The sequence below is a fragment of the Brachyistius frenatus genome, unplaced genomic scaffold (assembly GCF_029030835.1).
Source record: "Brachyistius frenatus isolate BFR_SWC_R1_liver_20210118 unplaced genomic scaffold, ASM2903083v1 Contig_18, whole genome shotgun sequence".
In the NCBI taxonomy this organism is placed as follows: Eukaryota; Metazoa; Chordata; class Actinopteri; family Embiotocidae; genus Brachyistius; species Brachyistius frenatus.
In genome coordinates, this window is record NW_027210617.1 from 2,790,704 (window position 1) to 2,812,500 (window position 21,797).

At 41.2% G+C, this 21,797-nt stretch overlaps 1 protein-coding gene and 1 long non-coding RNA gene across 4 annotated transcripts in view; one reads left to right on the forward strand and one right to left on the reverse strand.

Annotated features, from left to right (window-relative positions):
• Positions 1–2,966: 2,966 nt before the first annotated feature.
• On the reverse strand, positions 2,967–8,341 carry tmem161a (transmembrane protein 161A). Its single transcript, XM_069694844.1, has 11 exons — positions 8,233–8,341; positions 7,656–7,759; positions 7,486–7,569; positions 7,154–7,245; positions 6,811–6,967; positions 6,299–6,514; positions 5,965–6,108; positions 5,752–5,865; positions 5,466–5,640; positions 5,154–5,250; positions 2,967–3,584 (listed from the first exon to the last, which is right to left on the reverse strand). Exons 1-11 carry the CDS (start codon positions 8,233–8,235, stop codon positions 3,280–3,282), a joined length of 1,491 nt encoding a protein of 496 aa, XP_069550945.1. The 5' UTR covers positions 8,236–8,341; the 3' UTR covers positions 2,967–3,279.
• Positions 8,342–14,979: 6,638 nt separating this feature from the next.
• The window catches only part of LOC138618850 (uncharacterized), a 42,427-nt gene continuing 35,609 nt past the window's right edge, over positions 14,980–21,797 (forward strand). Inside the window, exon 1 of one of the 3 annotated variants that reach the window (XR_011310762.1) lies at positions 14,980–15,184. This is a non-coding gene — a long non-coding RNA (uncharacterized lncRNA). Of the gene's footprint in view, positions 15,185–19,070; positions 19,351–19,440; positions 20,168–21,797 lie in introns of those variants that run through there. The other 2 variants (XR_011310763.1, XR_011310761.1) reach the window with 2 other exon arrangements.

Here is a 21,797-nt window from a genome sequence, read left to right on the forward strand (position 1 = left end):
ACACACCTTCGTTCCATCTTTTGAACACACGCACACACTCCCTCATTATCATGTCAGGGCCCTGTCAGGCAGCTCACCACGCAGCCACCAAACGAGAGCAACACGAATGGACCACTTAAAAGCCTGCAGACCTTTATGTCGTCAAAAAAAAGAAAAAAGAAATACATTCAGCTCAAAAAGGCTCATTTCCACAGCTGGTTGTCTCTCGGTAACTATGCCAGAGTGTTTTCTTATGCTACCCCTATGGAGCATTTGCCTTCCTTTCCATTTCAACTAATAGCCAAAGGGGGGGAACATGGAGGAGCGAAGCCCTGGTCCATCTCTGTCGTCTCTCCTCCCTAAATGAAAAGAGACTCTCACTGGGGTCATGTCTGGTCTGCTCCCCTGAGACCAGGCTGGGCCCAGTCTGTAGGGCATGTCTGGGTCCTGTGCAAGCACACACCCGCCCACACACATCCTGGTCTCTATAGCAACCACAGCCAGCCATGGCTGCCTGACTTGGCCTGCTGCAGTCCACAGAGCAGACTGAAGAGGTTCGAGGCCTCTAGCACAGATGCACATAAGTAATGTGATTATGTAAACATGTCAGCCCTGTCACCTTTCAGTTCATTAGGCTGGCCACTCTCACCCACAACCAGAGAGGAACAGAGCTTGACTGGTCATGCTGGGTGAAGATGTTACTTATAAATGTGCTCCTGAATCATGTTACCGAACAGCAACACTTTCCCTTTAAATTTCCTTTAATCTCTCCGAGATGTCTGGCTTGTTAGTTGGTGCACTGCCAAATTTGTTCACTTCTCAGTGGCTTTGTGATTGCTGATATCATCCAGTGAAGCAGGTCCCAGTGCACATAAAAAAAAAAGTCAGGCACCTGTCCCACCCTAAATTGGAGGACCTTTGTGTCTTTTGATTGGACGTGGAAGTCATCTGATATCACCAATAAATCATGTCAGCTTTCAGACAAGGAGCCCCTCCAGTTTTGTGCTGGTGAACGGTCACGTTTCTCAACTTGTGCTACACAACTGCCATGTAAATCTTTTTGGTTATGCCTTAAAGCTTATAGCTCTAGTTTGAATGATTTTAAGCTGCACTGTTAAATGGAATTTGTACATTCAGTGCAACTTGACAAATGAAATATTGTCCAGAAATTGGATGATGTCCAGAAAACATAACGGCTCCTGCAGCCAAGTTGAGCAGCCGCAAATATATATCTTTCCAGACTCTTGAGGGGCATGAGGTTCATAATAATTTTCAGTGATTAAAGAATGATCTTCTCAGGAGGTTGGGGTCAGAGATCAGGACCCAGCACTGTGACGAGACACTCCATTGTAATGCATGATGTCTTTTGTCAGCTGGAGCACCAGTTCTTAAAAGGAAACGTTTTATCTGCGATACGTCCCACGCTCCTTGAGGCAGGGCAGAATTGAACATTTACAATAAAATGAAAATAGTGCACGTTTTTATTAAGCTGCAAACATACACACAAAAAGCATTCAGGTTACAGCCAAAGTTTTGCACACCATGCATTCAGAAAATCTCAAAAAGCAACATTTTAAACTTCACAGTATGATGATTTCAGAGCATTCAAGTCAAACACACGATCTAAAAAACACACTAAAAATCAAAACGCTTCACAAACAGAATAATAAATGTACAGATTTACACAATCTGTATCATTTCTAAATGACAAAAGGTATTTGAAGCAATGTATATTAATAAATAAATAAAATACATAATGAAGACGGATTCAGAGAAGGATTTGATTAATGTAACATTATTGGCTATAAAAAAGAACAGCAGAGACTAAAAACTTGCAAATGAAGTCACTGCAACTTAAAATGTTGCAAATGTGTAGTGCTTGAAAATAACATGTAAAACAGAAGTGCGTTTGGAGTGTCAATTTTAATGCATTGACAGATTCTACTTGTTTAAATATGTATGAACAGGGAGGAAGGAGATTTTAAAACAGACTTAAAACCCTTGAGCTCCCAGGCACTTTGGAAAAATGAAGGAAACTTTTTCGATAAAAGCAACAGCTACTCCGTGTTTGGCTTTTGGACTGTGATTCACAGCCAGAACTACAATTTAGACTCATTCTTGATCAACCGTGTTACACTAGAGCAGCCTCGATCTGATGCCACTAAGTCTCTGCGGAAAAGGAGGAAAAACAGCAGGAAAGGACAACAATAAAAACAAAATAAAACATTTAGCACTCTTGAATCGGTTCTTTAAGGGCGACAAAGAGCCCCTCACAAAAATACATCTCACTACTCCGGGATCAAGTAATATAACCTGCCCTGGTACCTTAAGATATGCAGCATATACGTGTTCTATTGAGAACAATTCAGGTAACACTGGCAGAGATACATGTGAAAAGATGCAGATAAAGTAGCTGAAAGACGCAACTGGAGCCTGTATCACAAAGAGACATTAATGGACATTTTCATATCGCGGTTGAATCGCAAACTTTGAAAGGTAAAAGAAATGATCTTGGTACAACAATGTGCCCACTCTGTATTTATAACAAGTTTGCCACATTATCATCCAACTGAGCGCTTAAGTTACCTATTGATTAATAAGTAAAGAATTAACCGAGTAAATTATAACTGTAATATGTGGATCAGATTATTCTTCTTTAGCTTTTATTCATTTTCTTCTTCATCAATCTGAACTTCGTTTTGAACAGCAGGGAGAGCCTTTAAGTGTTTATCGTATCACTCATAATAGTTTGTTCACACACAAAAAGACATAAAATGTCTTTTTTTTTTTTTTTTGACCATTAAACATGCCGAACAAGCTATATTTAAAAAGACAAGATTCTAATTCTGACACTCATCTAGAGCTGTATTTTGAAAATCTGTATATTCCTTCAATTTCTTCAGCTTTTTAATTCACTGTACTGAAAAGCAGCCTTATGACATGATAGGTTTGTTGTGGGTGTCATTTTTTTCCATTATTAAATATTTGTTACTAAAGCACTAAATTAAACCTGCTTTGTGATAAAGGCCCCAGCTCTTTCGGTATATTTATGTTATCGATACCAGTAGCCTGCTGGTCTCAATAAGTTACAAGGACTAAAAGGTAGTCAATCCATATTGCAACAGACAGTGTCCAACTTTGATCAGAAATTCTGTTATGGCCAAAAACAAGGTGCCCTCTGTCTGTAGTTGTGTTTCATTGAAATATTCCCATTGCTGCCTGCAGGCATCCTCTGCAACAGTGTCGCATCAGCCGAGAGCTGGCCTTGCATTGCTTGTGGAGAGGTGTGACACTCAAGTTTTAGTTGTGCATGAGGTACTGGTGGAAGTAGATGCCAAACAGAGAGCTGATGACTTGGCAGGCAGCAACCCACCAGGTGAGGAAGGCGAAGAAACCTCGGAAGAAGAGAGGAGTGAGGACGGACCGCAGCGCTGTGAAGGTCTCTGACAGACGAGCTACTGTGGCCTGGATGTCCTCCTCCATGTCCTCCACCCCTTCATCATCTTCATCGACACCACCGGGCAGGACGGGTGCTGCAGTGGGCAGCACCAGTGCTGGTGTCACCCCGGGGGTCTCCTCAGCACCCGTACTCCAGGAGAAGTCCCCTGCAGGAAAACACTGTTTGTCAGCTTTCACTGACACCATAATATGTGTTGGAAAGCTATTATAAAAAAAATAAAAAAAAAAAATCTAATCTAACTCTTCCGGATGTGACAATAAAGGAATAGTTCACTTTACAACTCCCTGACATGTCTGTCAAGTAAATACACAACTACACCTACAACCAGCAGTCAGTCTCTTAGTTAGAAACAACAAGCCCGAATCTATGCTTATGTAACTAAATCAGCCTTCCAATACCACAAGCATTATATTCTGTTTGTTTCAAAGAGTTTGGTCCTGAGAGCAATTATATTTTGTATCCAGTTCCTAGTCGGCAAAATACACGGATTCAACAAGCTTTGAGGCTTGCTGATGTCTAATAAAGCCTTTTATCTCATTACTTGGCATGAGTAACGACCAATAATGAAAACATGCAGGTAAGCACCTTCTCATTTACTGTAAGTGCTGACGACTACTTTCTCGAGATGACCGATGTCACAAGCAATAGCTGTAGAGAATTACTGCTAATTCTGTAAGCGCTACGCCGACAATTTGTAGGCTGGTTAGTGTGCGCTCAGAGATGCTGACTGTGCTCTGTCAAAGATGGTTTGTGGGTGAAAAGACATCACTGCAGCGTCACTCTAGGACCACCAGTGAACCGGTTTTTAAAGTTCACTTCATGAGAAATACAAGAGAGTCCCAGCTAAACTTTCTATTCATCAAATCAATATTTTCAGCTCTTTCATCTTTTTTACAATTATTTGAATCGACAATAGTGTTGCAGATTATGTCAAGATGTTAAAATTGTTTCTGTCAATCCGACCAGTGAACAACAACAATTCATATCTTCATTTTCAGATTGTGGCTGCAGGTTATAAAAGCTAACCAGGCAGGCTAAATTAATTTCAAAAGACCGCAGTATTTCTGACTTCTCACTCAACAACAGGTGATAGCAGATCGAAATCAAATCTTTCAGAGCTGTAAGTATTTATAACTTCAGTTTCTACGAACGATGGAAGCTAAACTTAATGACAACTGATATGGGATTCACACAGATTGGGATTTGATACCTGAACCCCAAACCAATTGTTTATTTTATTGTAAATCTAGAGTGTAACATGTGATGTTGCAGTTTTACGCTGATTTCAAGTAGCATCCCACTATGTTTCCATGAGAGAAGATTACACTTTTTGAATGGGAGTCTATTGGAGTCAGAGTTTGTTTCAGAGCCAGCCCCTAGTGGCAATAAGTGGTATTGCACTTTCGCATTGGCTTCAGTTTTCAGACCGAGAGTTTTTTTTTTTTTTTTTTAAACACTGTCTATGGCTGAGTTATGTGCTGAAAAACATTTTTGGCCTGGAGCAGTAGCTGCTTTCCTGTTTCCAGACCTTATGCTAAGCTAAGATGACTGTCTCCTCACTGTCGGTTCATATTTAATGGACAGATATGACATTGGTATCAATATTCTCATCTATCTCGTTGCAAGAAAGGGAGAAAGCCTATTTCTCAAAAAGTCAAACTATTCCTTTAAAAGATCAAGCGTGTGATGACTGAGGGAGTTTTTTTTTACTTACCCAGAGCCTTGAGTGCCAGTGTGGAGAAGAGGATGAGCAGAACAGGAACCAGATACTGAAGAGTAACTACGGTCAGGTAGCAAAACACACGTGTAACCTGGAAAAGAGCACATTAACTTTATTCTTCATAGGTACCTACTGAGTTTTTACTTTTTTGTAGAGTAGACATAACAAATTCTGAATTAAAAAGTTCAAGACAATTCAACTCTTTAGTGTTTAAATATTCAAACGTCTCTGTTTAGCTGTTTATGTTTAAAAAAAAAAGAAAGAAAGAAAAGGAATCACAGTTTAAAATCTAAAACCATGTCAGACCTTCCTCTGGATGTCAATGGCAGCAATACGTCCTGCCTCCTTTTTCATCTGCTCCACCCACTTCTGAGCCAGGTTGAGGTAGGCCTGCAGGTGGTAACGGGTCAGTCCCAGACGCAGCACACACAGCACCACGATGATCCACAAACGCATGCTGTCAAATGCTGCACTGGGCACTCTGCAAGAAGGACATTATCAGAGAGTCATCACATGCCCATTATAAATTGTCATTTCTGTCCAAGAATTAGGGTTACTATAGCAGATAAAATGAACAAATATGTGCACTCACATTGTGACAGAAGTCTTTCCCAAAGGTGCATTTGCCAGAAAGTCTCTTGCGATGGGTTTTACCCACAGAACCACAACAATGACTGGAGACAGGAAACTCATGTGGAGCAAAATCCTGTCAGGAAACATCAGAAGCACCGCCGATAGAGCTTAGCATGGCTAATGTGCTGTTAACACAAAACAAGGGGTATATGTTTCATGCAACGGTTCTCACTGGATGTGCGGGCGGCCAGAGTTCATCTGTACGGCATCTAGATGAGTCTGAGCCAGGCGCAGACCGGGGAAGGCCAGGAGAGCTCCGATGTAAGCACAGAAGGCAGCCAGACCGAGCTTCACCGTCAGCTTGGTCACTGGGATACTGAAGTCAAAACAACCACCAACAATAACTGAGACCAAGTACAGCCTGTTCAGCGTAGCTCATGTATTGTACTAAATCAAAGAGGTGTCCCTTAATACAAGATGAAATGACAATCAATTTTAATACCCCAAGTTCTTCCTTCAAATCCCTATTTCAGCTGCAAGTCCTCTTTGAACTGACAGATACTTACGACCAGTCGGCGTAGCCCTGCTGTTTGACAAAGATTTCCAGGTTGTCAAACAGATTGGAAAAGCCTGACTCGAGGCCAAACTCCAGGTAGTCCTCTCTGACCACCAGCACCAGCATGGCCACAAGCAGAGACAGAAAGCCAAAGGCAAGGCACACTGAGCGTTCACCACCCTCCTCTGAGCGGAAGTAGTGGCTCATCAGCGTGTGAAGGGTCTTTCTGAGGAGTTATGAGTTAAAGGAAACCAACTGAGAGGTCAAAATATAATTAATCCAGTCTAACACTCTTTAATTGTTTTGTTTCTTACCATTTTTTTTAAAATACAGAAAATATACAAGCTATTAATAATATGACTTATCAATGATAGCATACATTCTGATAATAAGATATTACAATGTTACTAATGTGACTAGATGCTTCATCAGCTCTGATATTTCATCTTGCAAAAAGTTCAAGACTGCAGCTTTACAATCAGATAATAAAGTGACAGTAAGTAATTTATAGTTGAAGGATACAGACTGAAGAGAACAGTCAGGACACACCAGATGGCTCCAAGGTTGACCTCTTTGCTGGCATCTACAACACTGCAGTAACACTCGGTGAACAGGAAGACACCCGTTGCATAGACTGCAAAATCGACAAGCCACTGGTACTCCAGGAAGAAACGCAGAACTGAAAATAGAAAAAGAAAAAGTGCATCAGAATATTATTTTTTTTGTACCATATCTGTTAACTACATTTCATAGAGTGTTTTTTTTTTTTTAATGCAGTGAAAAGTGCTGAAAAAAATACAGTAATCAACAGCTGAGCTAGGAGCACTACGTCACTGTGATGTCGATAAAGGAGTGTTTGTTTTACCGAGAGCATCGATCACGTTGACCGGAGCTTTCTCCAGGTGAAGGTCGATGTCTTTGGGTACAGTGAGCGGCTTGCTCTCCCCGTTCTGTCTCCTAAAAACAAACAAAGGGGAAACGGCACAAACATGTTCAAAAGCTTGATACAGACGCCAGAGATAAATCAGCAAGCAAACTAAAAAAAAATAATCTGTGTCTATGTGTCTGTGGTAGTCATCTTTTTACTCACCGGTGAAGTTCGGCACAAGTCTGTACCTTCATTGTAAAGCATGCAAAGATTCATATGTGTAAAGGGGAAAAAAAAAAAAAAAAAAAAAATGCCCTCCGCAATTTCACCTGTCTCTCCTGTTTTGTTTGGGCATCTGCTTTCCGGCCAACGCGCACAGCTCTCCTTCTGAAGGGTGTTTAAACCGGAACAAGCTGGAAGGAACAACGGGAACGATGCATGTGAACGGCGCAAAGCGCATTACGTGTACGACAAAACACGCCTGTCAGGGCGGACATACCTGCCGTTGCAGATGAGCCAGCGTGCAAAAGAGCAATGTGGGGCCATCCTCTGCATGATGCTGGCGGCCAGCAGGCTGACCACCAGCTGGATTCCCATCAGAGCCTGTCGGGAGGAAACACGTGCACGGTTAACCCGCACCTTGCACATGACAGCAGCAAACGCTGCGTGTCAGTGGATGATGTCTACAACAGTGGCAAGACACACAAAAAGTTTCAAGAAGAGGCTTTTTTTTTTTTTTTTTTTTTTTTTTGCTGAACATCACAGTTAAGTTTGTTAACACATCACAGGCTACATCACACACCGTGTTTAAAAGGCAACAGCTGCGAGTAATGAAGTTCAACCGCCTGCGATATAAGTGCGTGTTAAAGACCCCTTTAAAATGAATGAAACTTAGCGAATGGCTATCGTGCTAAATTTAGCTAAACTCCGCCACCTGTCAGGCTGCTTGCGACTGTTAGCTATCACGTTAGCATCGTAGCCTTCAGTCAGCGGCACAAGCGCAACGAGCTGGCTGGAGAACCGGACAGCACGCAGTCCAGACAGACGCTTTTGTACGAGGGTATTCATGAAGTTACCATTTCTGCTCCAAGAAGTTGAGGTCCAAACCACAGTAGCTGCCGGAGGTTCTTCACATGCGGAAAAAAAAAAGAGTCTCCCAACAGCTGCAGCAAGTGACATGTGAAACAGCTGAATGTCCCGGATGTGATCGTGGGGTCGCGAGATGCCTTCAGGTGTTTCGGTAAAAGCTCCGTAAATTCGAACGCTTGTACGACAGCGGCTCGTGCTCTACGTCAAGCGTGGCTGAAAATAGCCTGTTGTAATTTAGTACATTTTGAATTACAGGTATTTTAAATAGGGCGCCTATTTCTTCGTGTGTTTATCAGACCGTTGCAGTTCGTTTAACGTTTGTGAAAGAGACATAAATTAATACCTTCTGCTAAAATCTGGAATGGATTTTAAGAGACAGATATGGATTGTATTAAAAATATATATTTTTATTGAGAAATATAAATGTTATTAAAAGCACTATAATCACCCCCATCAAAATGTCCTTATAGACCTCTTCTCTGGCAAAAATAACAATATCTAAGTAAACCTCAATCAATTTGGACTTACTCAAAAATTGTAGGTAGGTCGAAACCATTTTAAACCATAGGGGGGAGGCAGAGAGCCCCCTCAGCCACCAGCATTGCCTTTTAAGGGTCTCTCAGCACTCAGGGTGTCAAATTACTCAAATCTAAGAAATCATGTGCAGAAACGAAAAGGACTCGTTGGACAATATATATGAGCATTAAAAGTTCAAAAGTGAAAGTGTGTTAAATTTGCTGTGTGTCTCGCCCAGGTCTGGCGACAAGACCCTCCCTCGTGGGACATGACTTTGGAATTTCCCCCCCAAAGGCCTTAAAGCGCTGCCTAACCTCGGGCCAGCGGGACCGGCCTGCCTGAAACCTGTATGCGTGACGGTGGCTCACCCTAACCCCCGCCCCCTCTCCACCTGAAGGCAGTATCCAGCCCGGCCTCGTTAGGACAGGAACAGATCCGGGTGTTTGACTGTCTTCACTGCCGGCAACAACAGCACTTTCCCGCCAAAATGCCCCCAATCAAACGGAGCCCAGTGTTTCTCAGCCCTCGTCCAGCGCCCACGTTTTTTTTTTACCAGCATGGTCCCCCCCCCCCCCCCAACACCCGCTAACACAGGTGAGCGCCATCATCATTCCTCCTTATAGGTGTCCACAGGGAGATAGCCCCCCCCACACACACACACACACACACATTTCTCCACCACTACATATCTTTTTGTACCTGTCTATTATGCATTATATTGACAGGTTAGTATCTTTTAGATGTTGTTTTTGTAACGTACAAATCAATTAACTCAGTGGGGCTGCTGTGGCCATGCTATTTGAATTCAACAACTTTTACTGAAATGATTTGAACAGGCATCAGTTTCGGCACAACCTGCGTTGGAGTAGCACAGTGTGGCTCAGTGGTGGCACCTGCCTCCGTCGGTCGCTCTCCCTCATCCAGGGCGACCAGATCCCATGTTGGGCAAAGAGCATGTTCGTGTGGGACAATGTTGGACAGGTAGGCTACTAATGTTGAGTTAGTCTAAAGCCTGAAGTTCCAGATGAGGCCTTTAAAGGACTAAACAAATATATTTTATTTCAGTGCAACTTTACAAAATGCCACATAAGTAAACACAGTAAGCATAAAAGGAAGATCAAGTTTCACAGTAAATGGTCTCATGTTGTGCTGTAGCTTACCGCCACAGTCTACTGACCTATATGATAGTTGAGGGCTTGTATGGGGCGGTAAAAAGGACTTATTTCAGCTATCGTTTCCACATCTGTGTGGCAGTCATCTTTTAGGTTTAGTCTCTGTTGCGTTATACATTACGGATTGAGAGCCAACGAATACATTCTTTTAGCGGTGTGAATACAAATTATTTTATATCTGACCCCGTGCTGTTACCTGTTACAGTCATGTTACAGGAGCTTCGTTAGTTTCGGATGATTTTTCTGCCTCCACTCAAACAGTTCTTACACCTGTAGATGTCTGCGCAGCCGAACTGTACAGAAAGCAGCATCAGGTTTAGTTTGTTTTTCTTATACCCACAACTTGCGACGTTCATTTATCCACCGTAGCGCAGAGCCTGACTCTCTCAAACCTGCTGGAATACCTAAATAATCAACACAACATATATATAATAAAACAAACAATAATGTTTTCACACATTAAGTAACTTGCAATCCGCCCTAAATTTACTGATAGACGTGTAAAAAGGAGGTTCCAGGGAGTAAAGAAGTGTTATTGTGTTTGTTGTTTCTGTACGTGTTTACACGTTTGTTTACTTGTATATTTTGTTGATGTAGGGTCTCATTTGCATATCGAGCAGGGAAGTGACATCTTATGATAATTTTAGGTGTGCACTGCTGTACTTTATAGAGCTCCACTTGTATTTGAATCCCTCAGGACACATATTAATGTCAGGTGTGTACTGCCCCTTTTACCCCCGAACAAAATAATAGCCTGTTGATATTTGAAATACTATTAAAATGCATAACTTTTCATAATGTTAAAATTTAACATACAAATTGTAGATGAAAAATGCAGGGCAGACAACATTTGTCAGTTAAGAGACAGCTATTCTGTTCTATGGAAAGAAAAATTAATAATGAGGAAAGTAGAAAAGCAGTTTTAATTTCCCAACATGCTTCCACTTTTCCTCTCTAATTAAAATGTAAAATTTTAGCTCCTTGTTCTTCCTCAGTGCCCCTGAATGCCTCTGTGTGATCCTTCTAATGATAATCTCCATGTTTCATGCTTCCACCATCATGTATCTTAACATTTCATTGGAGGAAAACAAACATTATGCAAATTGCGAAGCTTAAAGTCTCAGATATGCTCTTCTTCCTCTCTGCTTTGGCGTTAAAACGCCAAACACCAGGGACGGTAAAGAAGAGGAGTGCACACATTTGGACGTAATCGTGTATTAAAGCATTATTTTTCCATTTTGATGGATACAAATAAGAGACGCTTTATCACGACAACACGGTTATCATCACATAGTTTATATCTTTGTAATTTGTTAATGTATTAACATGAATCTCTCTGCTTCAGATTATAGTAAGCCAGGGGGCGTTTGGGGAATGATGCAGTGCAAGGACGGCGGCTCTGGATGCACGGATGAATCCTTCATGTGTGGTATGCTTGGTCACTCAGGGTGCGATTGATTGTCCCAGCGCGCACACACACGCACACACACACACACACACACATACACAGTGGCCTGTACATGCATTATAATGTCAGCTCATCCTCTGTAAAGCGGAGACCCGTGTCCCTCCAACAGTGCCGGGTACTTCGAGCCGCACACTATCCAAAGATCTTTTCCCAAAACCCATTCACAGCATTCAAATCTGTGTTTAGCATGTGCGTCCGTGTTATTTGGGTGGTCATCTGAAGTTGATTGAATCCCCACTTTTTGCTAATTGGTGGCACCCCTTCTGCGGAACATGTGTCTGATCCTTTGCACTGTGAATTTGCTCAGAGGAGCATGACGTTCCAAGTAGAGCCGTGAATTCGATCCAATGGAGCTTTGTGCCATCTCTGCTGGGCATGTATGAGTACAGCAAACATCTGTGAACATGAATCACATGAACATGGTTGCTGTTCAGCATCAAACTCTGTTTGGTCTTTAAAAGTCGTTCTTGCAACCTCAGCAATTAGTTTGTGAGGTTAAGAGAATAGTGAGTGTTTTAATTAAAATTTCACTTTTGAATATCCACTTTTCAGAAATGAAGGTGTTTGTGTTTATATTTCTTTCTGCCGCTGAAGGTAAAACATGGACGGATGTGATGAACTAGAGCAGTTAAGCCATTTCTTGGCTTTTTCGCATGTGGATAGTGTAATATTCATCACTATAGCATCATCCTAGCCCAATCTAACGTGCTTTTCTAATGCCGGCGTTTGCCACTGATCACAAACAAAAGGATGCATAATATTCTGTACAATTGCTTGACATCTCAGCCCTTAAAATGTCAGTCACACTGAGAGAAGAAATGTCTCTGTCTACGTGGAAAAACACCTCCATCATTATCATCTTTGACAAAAATGCTAATCCCTCCGCCATGTTAGCCATCTGTGGCTGAAGTGCCCGGGCAGAAATTACTGAGGAAAATGGACACAAATAAAATGCTAATTCGCTACGGGCAACGAGTGGCTCCCCTCCTTCGGCTCAGCTCGGGGGGCCTCTCGGTTCCCACACCACTTCCCTGTGTTTCTCCCAGGGTGCTGCTGGGATACCGGCGGCTGCTTCTGAGCCCGCAGCAGGGACGCAGGCCTCCTATTGGCTTGTCTTTGTTCGCCCCCATGCATGGCATTCATCGTCTGATTTGAATATATGCAAATGTTGCAATGGTGCCCCGTCAATGGAAACTCCCCCATCACATTTTTTTTTTTTTTTTTTTTTAATTCCACCCGCATCTCTTCTATCTTCATTTTCCCCGCTCTTTTCTTTTTTGTGTCTTTCCTAACTGCTGCCTCCTCTGCAGTATGGGGGATAGCTGTGGGAACCAGCTACGGAGGGCCAGATCTGCTTTGTCACAGGGATTTATTTAAAAGAGGAGAGAGACTCATGACTGTTAATTACCGGGCTCATGTATCATAAGGAAGGTTATAGGAAAGAAGGCACCGCGTGGAGTCCATAAAGGTGATTCACAGGCGATACATTATCTTTCAGAGATCTCCCGTCAATTGAGCAAAATACATGCAGTCAGAAGTGTCCAATATGGAAGCCGTATAGTCAGATCTCGAGCCGCTGTTCATTCAGAAGTAGCATGAGCTCATCATGTGGCAAGACTTAAACATAAAGCATGTTGTAGCAGGGCGGAGCTCTCCTGTAAAAAAAAAAAAAAAAGGCAGGAGTCACAGCATTTACATCAAGCCAAACTAAAATCCTGGAGCCTTAAGAATGTTAAAAGCTTGGTTTCTTATTGGCAAACTAGGGCGTTGCGATATATCAACCAGAAGATTTTACCTGCCAATATTCGACGATCAAAGATATATCAATATCAGCATACATGCTGCCCGATATTTGCCCGTATAAAAACTATTTTGTCCAGAACTTATTGTAGAAAAATATACTTAGGGGATGATAGAAATTGATCTACTTGTGTGTTGTTGTTTTTTTTATAATTATTTATAGTTATTAATATCCCAAGGAAGTTTTCAGTTCCAGTGTACCGACATCAAACTGTCAGATGTCCTTCATTACATATTTTACCACATTTGAGTGACCACGGCAAACATTTTTTTTATTGCATATACTGTATGTTTATGTTTGTGTATAAAGAATATTGGCCGATATATTGTATCGACATTTTTTTCTGTCCCGACATTTTGACTTTTCATCGCAGTAAAGCAGGTGTTACTAATAACATGAACAGTTCGACCCTGAAACCGAAGCAGCGAACTCAAGTACAGCCGTCGTTACTGTAACTATGTACACCTGTCGTGTCAAGATGCTGCTGGAAGAATCGAACAAGGATATTAAGACGTTTTTTTTTTTTTTTTACACAATAGACCTTTTTCACGGCAGACATTTTGACCGGTCATTGTAGGTCATGCGTAAGCGCATTAATGACGGCTCAGCTCCAGTAAAAGTCCCAGGAAAGCAGGACGGTGAACCAACATGCACCAACGCAGGTCCTCTCCTCAGAGCGGTGCAGCCATCGTGAACACACCTGTGCATTCCCTCCAATGACGAGTCATAACGTCTGCTGTGAAAAAGGTCTATTACCAAAAAATACCAACGCCTCCTACTTTATGTGTTGATTAAAAAATAAAAAGTATCGATGTCACATCTCCTTCCTCTGCGCTCAATAACAACAGTAGCATAGTACAGTAGTACCATAAATTCATTTATGTGGCACACACACACACACACACACACCCGACAACGTGCACAATCAAGTGGCCTCACGCTGTATATGCGCGGCGTGTTCACCGGCTGCATCCGTTTGGTCGTCACACGGTATCTGGATTTGGACAACGTGAATGATTGCACACTTTGACTGTAATTCACGACGCTAATTCTTGTGTTCCTGCCGTGCTCGTGTTTCTGCTGGCAGAGATGGTCCTGCGGATCACCCGCTGGCCCGCATGCACAGATGGGTGACGTACAAGGATTACACGCGGGATATTTGGCTCTTCCCAGCCTTTGTTTCACACGGTTGTCTTTTCCCTCTCTCTGCCAGAAAATAACCCCAAATTAACTAAATATTAGACGTCTTCCTGGCGCTGGCTTGCAGCGTTTTCCACACAACCGCTGACGATTTATGTCAGATCTTCAGTTTTATCATTCCTGTTCATTAAATCAAGCAAATACACAGGAAATTGCATTTTTACCTGGACTCACTTTATCTTTTAGCTCCACAAAAAGAGGATCCTTTTTATATTTTATCCACCCATAATGGAGATGGCTTTCTGTCCAGGCTTCTTACTCTTGAAATTTTAGATGTTCAAAGGAGTAATGAAATATTTTTTACTTTGTTGTTAATCATTTCAATGACGTACACGAGGATAATTTCAAACAATGCGTAGAGACTGTCAGTGAAGTGATCTTCTGATACATTGATAGGTTAGATTTGATGAACTATTTACTGCATTCCCAGACATTCAAATTTCAAGCTAAATGTGTTTGCAGGTCCCTCTTCCACCAACACCCCGCCCCTTCCCCCATGCATTCACGTATTTTGAATGACAATCACGGCGCACTGGTGCTGTGCTTGAACTTGACCGACAGAATTGCCTGGGAAAAGAGGTGCGACTTTGGCCCTTTGCTCCCCTCCTTTATGGAGCGGAGGCTGCGAGGACTGATGTCAGCCCTCATTAGCATAAACTTCAGCCTGTTCCCAATTAAACCAGGAAAGCAGCAAGACCATCACTCTGTTTTCACATGGAGGGGAATGGATCAACACCTATCCCTCAGTCTGAGCGACGAGGACCGGAGGCAGCGGCTGAAATGTAAGTTTCGCAGTTGGAACACTATTTTAAATTGATTGTAGAGTTTTGAAAAGTTTACAGATATACCGGTAGATATAGTCATGTTTTTGTAATTGCCTTTTCTGTTCTGCTCTATGTTCTGCGCATGAAAGTGAGTCTTATTGATGTGAGTGTGATGATGGACGCAAGACACCTGCAGTTTGTTTCTTGCTTCCATGTAGCCTCTGAGCTGTGTGTCTGAAACTTGCTGCATATTGTGCATGCATCTGTGATGTGTATATGGAGTCTGGAAGTACATGATTTTATTCTAGATTTACTTATCGATATAATGAGGTGTGATTCCCTTGAACGCCTTTGCATTATAGGCCAGTTGATCATTTGTGCAGAGTGTGTCTGCAGTAGTGTGTTCATGCAGGAAGCTGTAGTTGCCTCTCACACACTTACTGACATGCTGGGTGCCAATATTCATTCCTCACCTGTTTGAGTCAAACTGTAAAAATTAATGTTGCAATAAGTCACATGTTGTGAGAACAATACATTTATTGGGACATTTGTTGCCATTTCTATGAACCTCCAAGCCTAAGGAATGCTTTTTTTTTTTCTTTTTTTTTTTTACTGTCAACTGATAATTCTCCAATAACCATGATGTCAGTTGTTGCTGGGGCAGCATTAAGAAAACCAACAGGGCTTCCTGTAAACATCTCAACAGATGAAAAAAAATTCACTTCATTTCAGATCTGAAAGAGCTCATGCAGTACACACCTGCTGCTGTTCTCCAATGTTGCTGTATTTCGCTTCCCTTTAGACAACAGGCAAGATGAACATGGTCAATTTTTATTCGCCACAAAGATTTGGTCTGGATGTAATGAAACCGAGCTGTAAAGTCACACTTCAATAATTCCGATTTTTGGAAGTTATTTTTTTGAAAAAAATAATTAGTAGTATTTGACTGTTATATATATCCTTTCTAATTGCACTTAAAAGTGCCAGAACTCTCCACCACCACAAAACAACTTATCAACTGCAGTACTTAGGTGCTAATTTGGGGCATGACAGAGAGGAAGGACAAATATTGGCTCCCTGTTGGTCTTCATGTATGACCTTTGACACCTTTATGTCCCCATGTCAGGTCAGATCTCTTTGAAGAGCAGCCATTACAATTCCCAGAAGTGGCCACTTGAATTGGTCAGTTATTAACAATTGAACCCAACAGTGCTCAGAGCATGAAGACATTGCAGCCAAACAAATCTGGCACATAAATGATTTTAAGAGGAAGGTGGATGAAGGAAGGGGGATTACATTTTTGGTCGTGTTATAGTGTCAATATGTTTATTCAAATATAGATGAAAAGATCATGATTATGTATGAGACCAAAGAAAATCAGTTCTCATAACAACCAGCATGTCAAATAAATAATATTCTTGTTTGTAAGTTAAAAACAACTTGTTAAACAACAACGTTTTAACACTGTGTTAAAAACTAAAAAATATATTTTGTCACATTCAAGAAAATGGCAATTTTCTGACTGCCCCTAAATCCACCAAACATTATTCATGTAAGAGACACTTAAGAAATCAATTATTTATTTATTTAATAATATACTTATTATTTATTATTTTATAAGCTCTGTATGACTCAGTATTTCTATCATATTCATGTGCCCTACAATTTTCCCCTGAACAAAAATAAGGACATTTTTATATTTTCCTACTAATTGAATTTTAATACAGTTGTATTTAATTGCTTGACTCAAGCCGCAAAAACAATGTATTTATTTTTCAGATGTCCCGAGATAAATGCGAAATAAAGAACGAACGTTAGCAAATAAAAACAGACTCAATTCAGTTTTTTTCAGTAACTTACAATCTAACTAGACGATATCATTTTAAAACTGATGTCATAAAAAGATCAAATGAGTTTTAAACGTATGAACGTTCACATTAATGCAGTTTAAGAACCTTTGAGGAATTTATTCAGCATTTATTCTTCCATTACTTTACTTTTGATAAATAGAAACACTCTTAACATGCAAACATAAAATACAAAAACACACAAAAAAAAGAAAAGACACAACAGCTCCTCTGCCATTTCTATAAAAACTTAACGTCCCATATTGCACATTTTACATACGATTTTACACCTTTGTTAAAGACTAATACTGCCTTAACGTTTTCATGACAGGCCATGCTGCTGAAAGATCCCACTGTTTCGTGCGCTCGTATATTTCAGCGTGTCATCTGCACGTCAAGTTTGAAGGTATGTTTATGATGAATCACGTTTTTTTCGACGAGAATAAAACGAAAAAAAAAATACATGTTTTCCGTTCAGCATCACTATGCACACGTAGGCCTTCCGCGGTTATTGTTTAATAAAAAAAAAAAAAAAAATAAGGCAACGGGGATTTTGACATCACAAATTATACATTCTAATGCGCGTCCAATAACAGTGCCGTATAACCTCCAAACGTGTACCAGCTTCATCATCACCTCTTAGTTTAGATACGTTTAGAGATCATTAGGCCTCATTTCCTTCATCAGGAACTCGGTTTTTTTTCATCTGCAGCGCTGTTGAGTTTGAATGCACTCTACTGCATCGACTTACAGGCTGTATTTCCAGTACAATGTTGTCACGACGTTATATGCCGTTTTATGCAGTTTGCCATGTGCTGTGGATTTAGGCCGGAGACATTACGCATGCAGGCCGCAGATCCCGTGCTGCTTTGCTGCCAATAGGTGTCGTTGTTTAGCTCCAATGGTCTGAACTCCTTGTCAAAGTGGACTGGACGTGCAGGCCTCATAGAGGCCCACAGCTTTGAGACATACGCATTCAATTTGATGTAAATGATACATACATCCAAGAGGAACCTCGGGACTATGTTAGTGTATTCAGAGCTCTGGACTGCTCACTGGAGAATCCTGTGACCTGGAAAATAAAAGATAGATGGATGTCTTTGGGGAATTTGTTTTAATTTCTGAGCTCTTATTTTGCAGATACGACTAATCAATTATCCTCTATGTTGTTTGTTTTTGCTTATTTATCATCGTGAACTCCATAGATAGGAAAATATAAAGGTGTCAAGTTGTTCATAGGCTACAGTCCAGGTAATATTACTGCTACTAACCCTACTTTAATGATGATAATAAGAGTGATAATATCTTGTTCGCAGACTTAAAACTGTTACCTATTTAATGTTGTATGGTTATGCTCAGATTTGAAAGTTTATCATTAACACTCAACAACTTTTAGGTTTGTAAGCGATTAAATCTTGTTTATATTTCTGTTATGGTCCAGTGTTCACTAAATTCTGAGCTGTGCTCATTTGGAATCTGGACACGCACTTCCACACGTCATCAAGAAAACTGTCTTCGGGTACATCATAAGAGAGAAAATGTCTCGTTTCTTCTTCTTATAAACTGAGAGTGTGCCTTAATAAATTCAGTGAAATTTAAGCAACGTTATAACACAAATCAGTCTCGTGACCTCGCAAACCAGCCACTTCGTTATAAACCGTGGATCCCACTCACGGGTGTATTGGATAACACATTTGGAATAATCTACCCCGGCGCCTGACGTCAGCACGCAAACAATCACGTTGGTTGCATTGCTCGTTTTGTGTCACGCGGCGTTGACTCTAGTAGGTTTTTTTTTCTGACTGAATCCAGTATTTTTTCTGCTCTGAGCTTGACATTTTGGCACATGAGTGTCCACCGTGCGCTCTATTACGCACGGAGAGGAAGGAGACGTCGCACCACGTCAAACGACGTGACCCACGGGAGCTCCGGGAGAGCATCAGCTTTTTCTGGCGCTGCTAATGCTGCGGCAACACCACACACACACACACACACACACACACACCGCGGCCGCTGCGTGCACTGCTTCGATCGTCTCCACCTCTTACAAATCGTTTATATTAAACGCGCTTCTCCCGCAGTCGACTTATAAACGCGCGGAAACTACAACATGTAAATCTGCAGCCTATACTGTCGCTTCACGGGTCGGCGTGGCTCAGTCTCTCTCTGGAAGACGTTGACACAGGTGCCTCAGTCAAAGCAAGGTGCAGGTGAGGAGATGCCTGCTCATTCGAGGTCCCTCTACTTCCGGATTTTCTGCCCGGTGCCATCAGGACTTTTCTGTGGCCGCTGATTGTTAGGAGACAGTGGGGATGGAGCGCGAAGAAGACGGAGAGTGTAGGCATCTTTTTTTCTTTTATGCCACATAAAAACCTCACCATCCCGCGTAGAGCTTTTTGATGCATTCCCCCCTCCCCCTCCCCGCCACCACCACCACCACCACCACCACCCCGCCCGGTAAACCCACGTTTCGGGTCTGCTGCATCCATCTCCCAAAGGTCCTCGCTGGTTCCTTCCTCCACCCCTTTCTGCGCTCTCCCACCACGCAGCCACTGAGGCTGTACGTGGCTCAGCACGTCTATCAAATGCTGGATGCAAGTGAAGAGAGAGACACCCGTAATTCAAGCAGAACAATGGAGTTTACAATGGTCAATGAGGAATGTTTGGGTTTCTGTACACGTCCTGCACAGCAGCCGGTGCGCGTGAGTGGGTGTGTGTCTGTGGGTGTGTGTGTGTGTGTGTGTGTGTGTTAGAGAGAGAGAGAGTTGGTGAGACAGAGAGAGAGAGAGAGAAAGAGAGAGAGGAGGGGACCGGCGACGTAGCAGCTCCGCGCATACCGTCCTGTGAGACTAGTGAGGAGATGTGGGGAAGCGGGAGCTGGAGGCAGGCAGCAGTATCGCCTCGGCCTTGGCTTCTGTCTGGTCGCTGAGGCTAAAGTAATACCTTTTCTAAAAATTGAATACACTTCTATGAGTTGGATCAACTCATGGTGCAGGTTTACGCTCAGTCAGTGAAGGCTTGTGTCGCTTGGCTTTCTCCCTGCTGGACTCTGGGCTCTTTGGTTACACGTGAGAGATGACTGGGTAGAAACTTGCCTTGAAATACTGAATGGACTTGAACTGGAGATGCGGGATTTACTCAAAGTTTGTGGCTTGTAAGTATATTTTTTTTCTATGATTTGGGCTTTTAAAGGTCAACTGGTTTTAACCTTGAGATTATAGAGAATGTGGATGCTTGACGAGCATATTTCAAATGAAAATGCAACATTATTAATAATAACGATAATAATAACAAGAATACAAGTACTACTACTTGGCTACTAATACTAATAAATAGTCTAAATTGGAGTAAAATGAGAAATCTGAAAAATGTGAAAAATAACGTAACTTTAACTGAAGGTCGCATCGTAGTTATAGAGAAACAGAAAATTGCAGTGTCAATTATGGAGAAGCCTAAAGTGATGCGTGTCAGCCGGCTGTTCCATCCCATATTAGCGGGAGCATCCATTGAGCGATGATGAGGCGGGCTGAGTGGCCCCAGAGCTGGCGTTTAGAAAGCAAACAGTTGTGTGATTGTTAGCAGAGCCTGGGAAAATGTCCCCTTGGCTGGGAGGTGGAGGGACTTGACGCCAGAGCCTCTTGTTAAGAAGACTTGTGTGCTCCCAGACAGCATTGTAATGCTAATGAGCACCAGCACGTTGTTGAACTTGATGTTGACTTTTTTTTTTTCTTTCTTTCTTTCTTTGGGAGATTTTTTTTTTTTTTTTTTTCTTTTCATTCTTTTTTTTTTTTTTTTGGTCCCACTTGTTTGTGGGAAAATCCTCTCCGGAGCTACAGTGTGAAATTAATTAATCAGGTCATTGCAGCTGACTAAAAAAATAAAGAGAACCACCACATTTTTGGAAACAAAAGTCACTTTAATTATTATTATTTTTTAATTTATTTAGCAAAAACTATTTTAAGAGGGAGACTAGACACCGTAGGATTCACACTTTCAGAGATAGACCCCTCCAAAATAGTTCATCTGTGTCAAATTATTGCATATTTGAACATTTTTTTTGTTTTTTTATAAAACTATTTAAATATTGAGATTCAAGAATGACGGTTTAAAAGAAAAAACAATTCTGTCGCTTTACAAAAAAAACACAACTACAGAAGTCTTTCTTTCTTTCTTTCTTTCTTTTTTTCTCATAGTTTCGTTCTTTCTTTCTCTCTCCCTAACTTTCATCGTGCAACAGGTGTAGGCCTAATATAAACTGTATTGCTATCACTGGATTAGTCTATCTCCTACATTTCTTCAAAAAAAAAAACTCTTTTCACATACAATTAAATATACAAAACTGATTATTTTTTATTCTAATACAAAACGCTGCATTATGAAATGTAATTTCAGTCAACTTGAGTGCACAGTTTCCCTAGATATAATAACCAATCTCATCATAATAATAATTATTTTCCAATAAAGTTTAGGTGATGATCTAATGTTTAAAAATATTGTTAAATTGTGGTTATTTTTCTGCTCCATATGCAGGTCACAGTAAAAATAAAAATAAAAAAATGAGCCACAGTAGATTTTGCTTCTTGAAGCACATTTGCAGATTTCTATAATTATTCACGTTGAAATTTATTTCATTAAGTTAACTCAGACTATTGTAAGCGATTGGGTGTAAGTCTTCCATTATAATGTGAAAATGATTTTTTTACATGATGTTTACTCAGTTTTATTTGAAAATATTTGTCTCTAAATGTGATTGAAGCTCAATGGGTTTAAATTTGCCTGCAAGA

Coding starts and splice junctions, on each gene's coding strand:
- tmem161a (XM_069694844.1), bottom strand. Junction 6,968..7,153: donor CAACGTGATCGATGCTCTCG/GTAAAACAAACA, acceptor TTCTATTTTCAG/TTCTGCGTTTCTTCCTGGAG. Junction 6,109..6,298: donor CAGGGCTACGCCGACTGGTC/GTAAGTATCTGT, acceptor TTTTGACTTCAG/TATCCCAGTGACCAAGCTGA.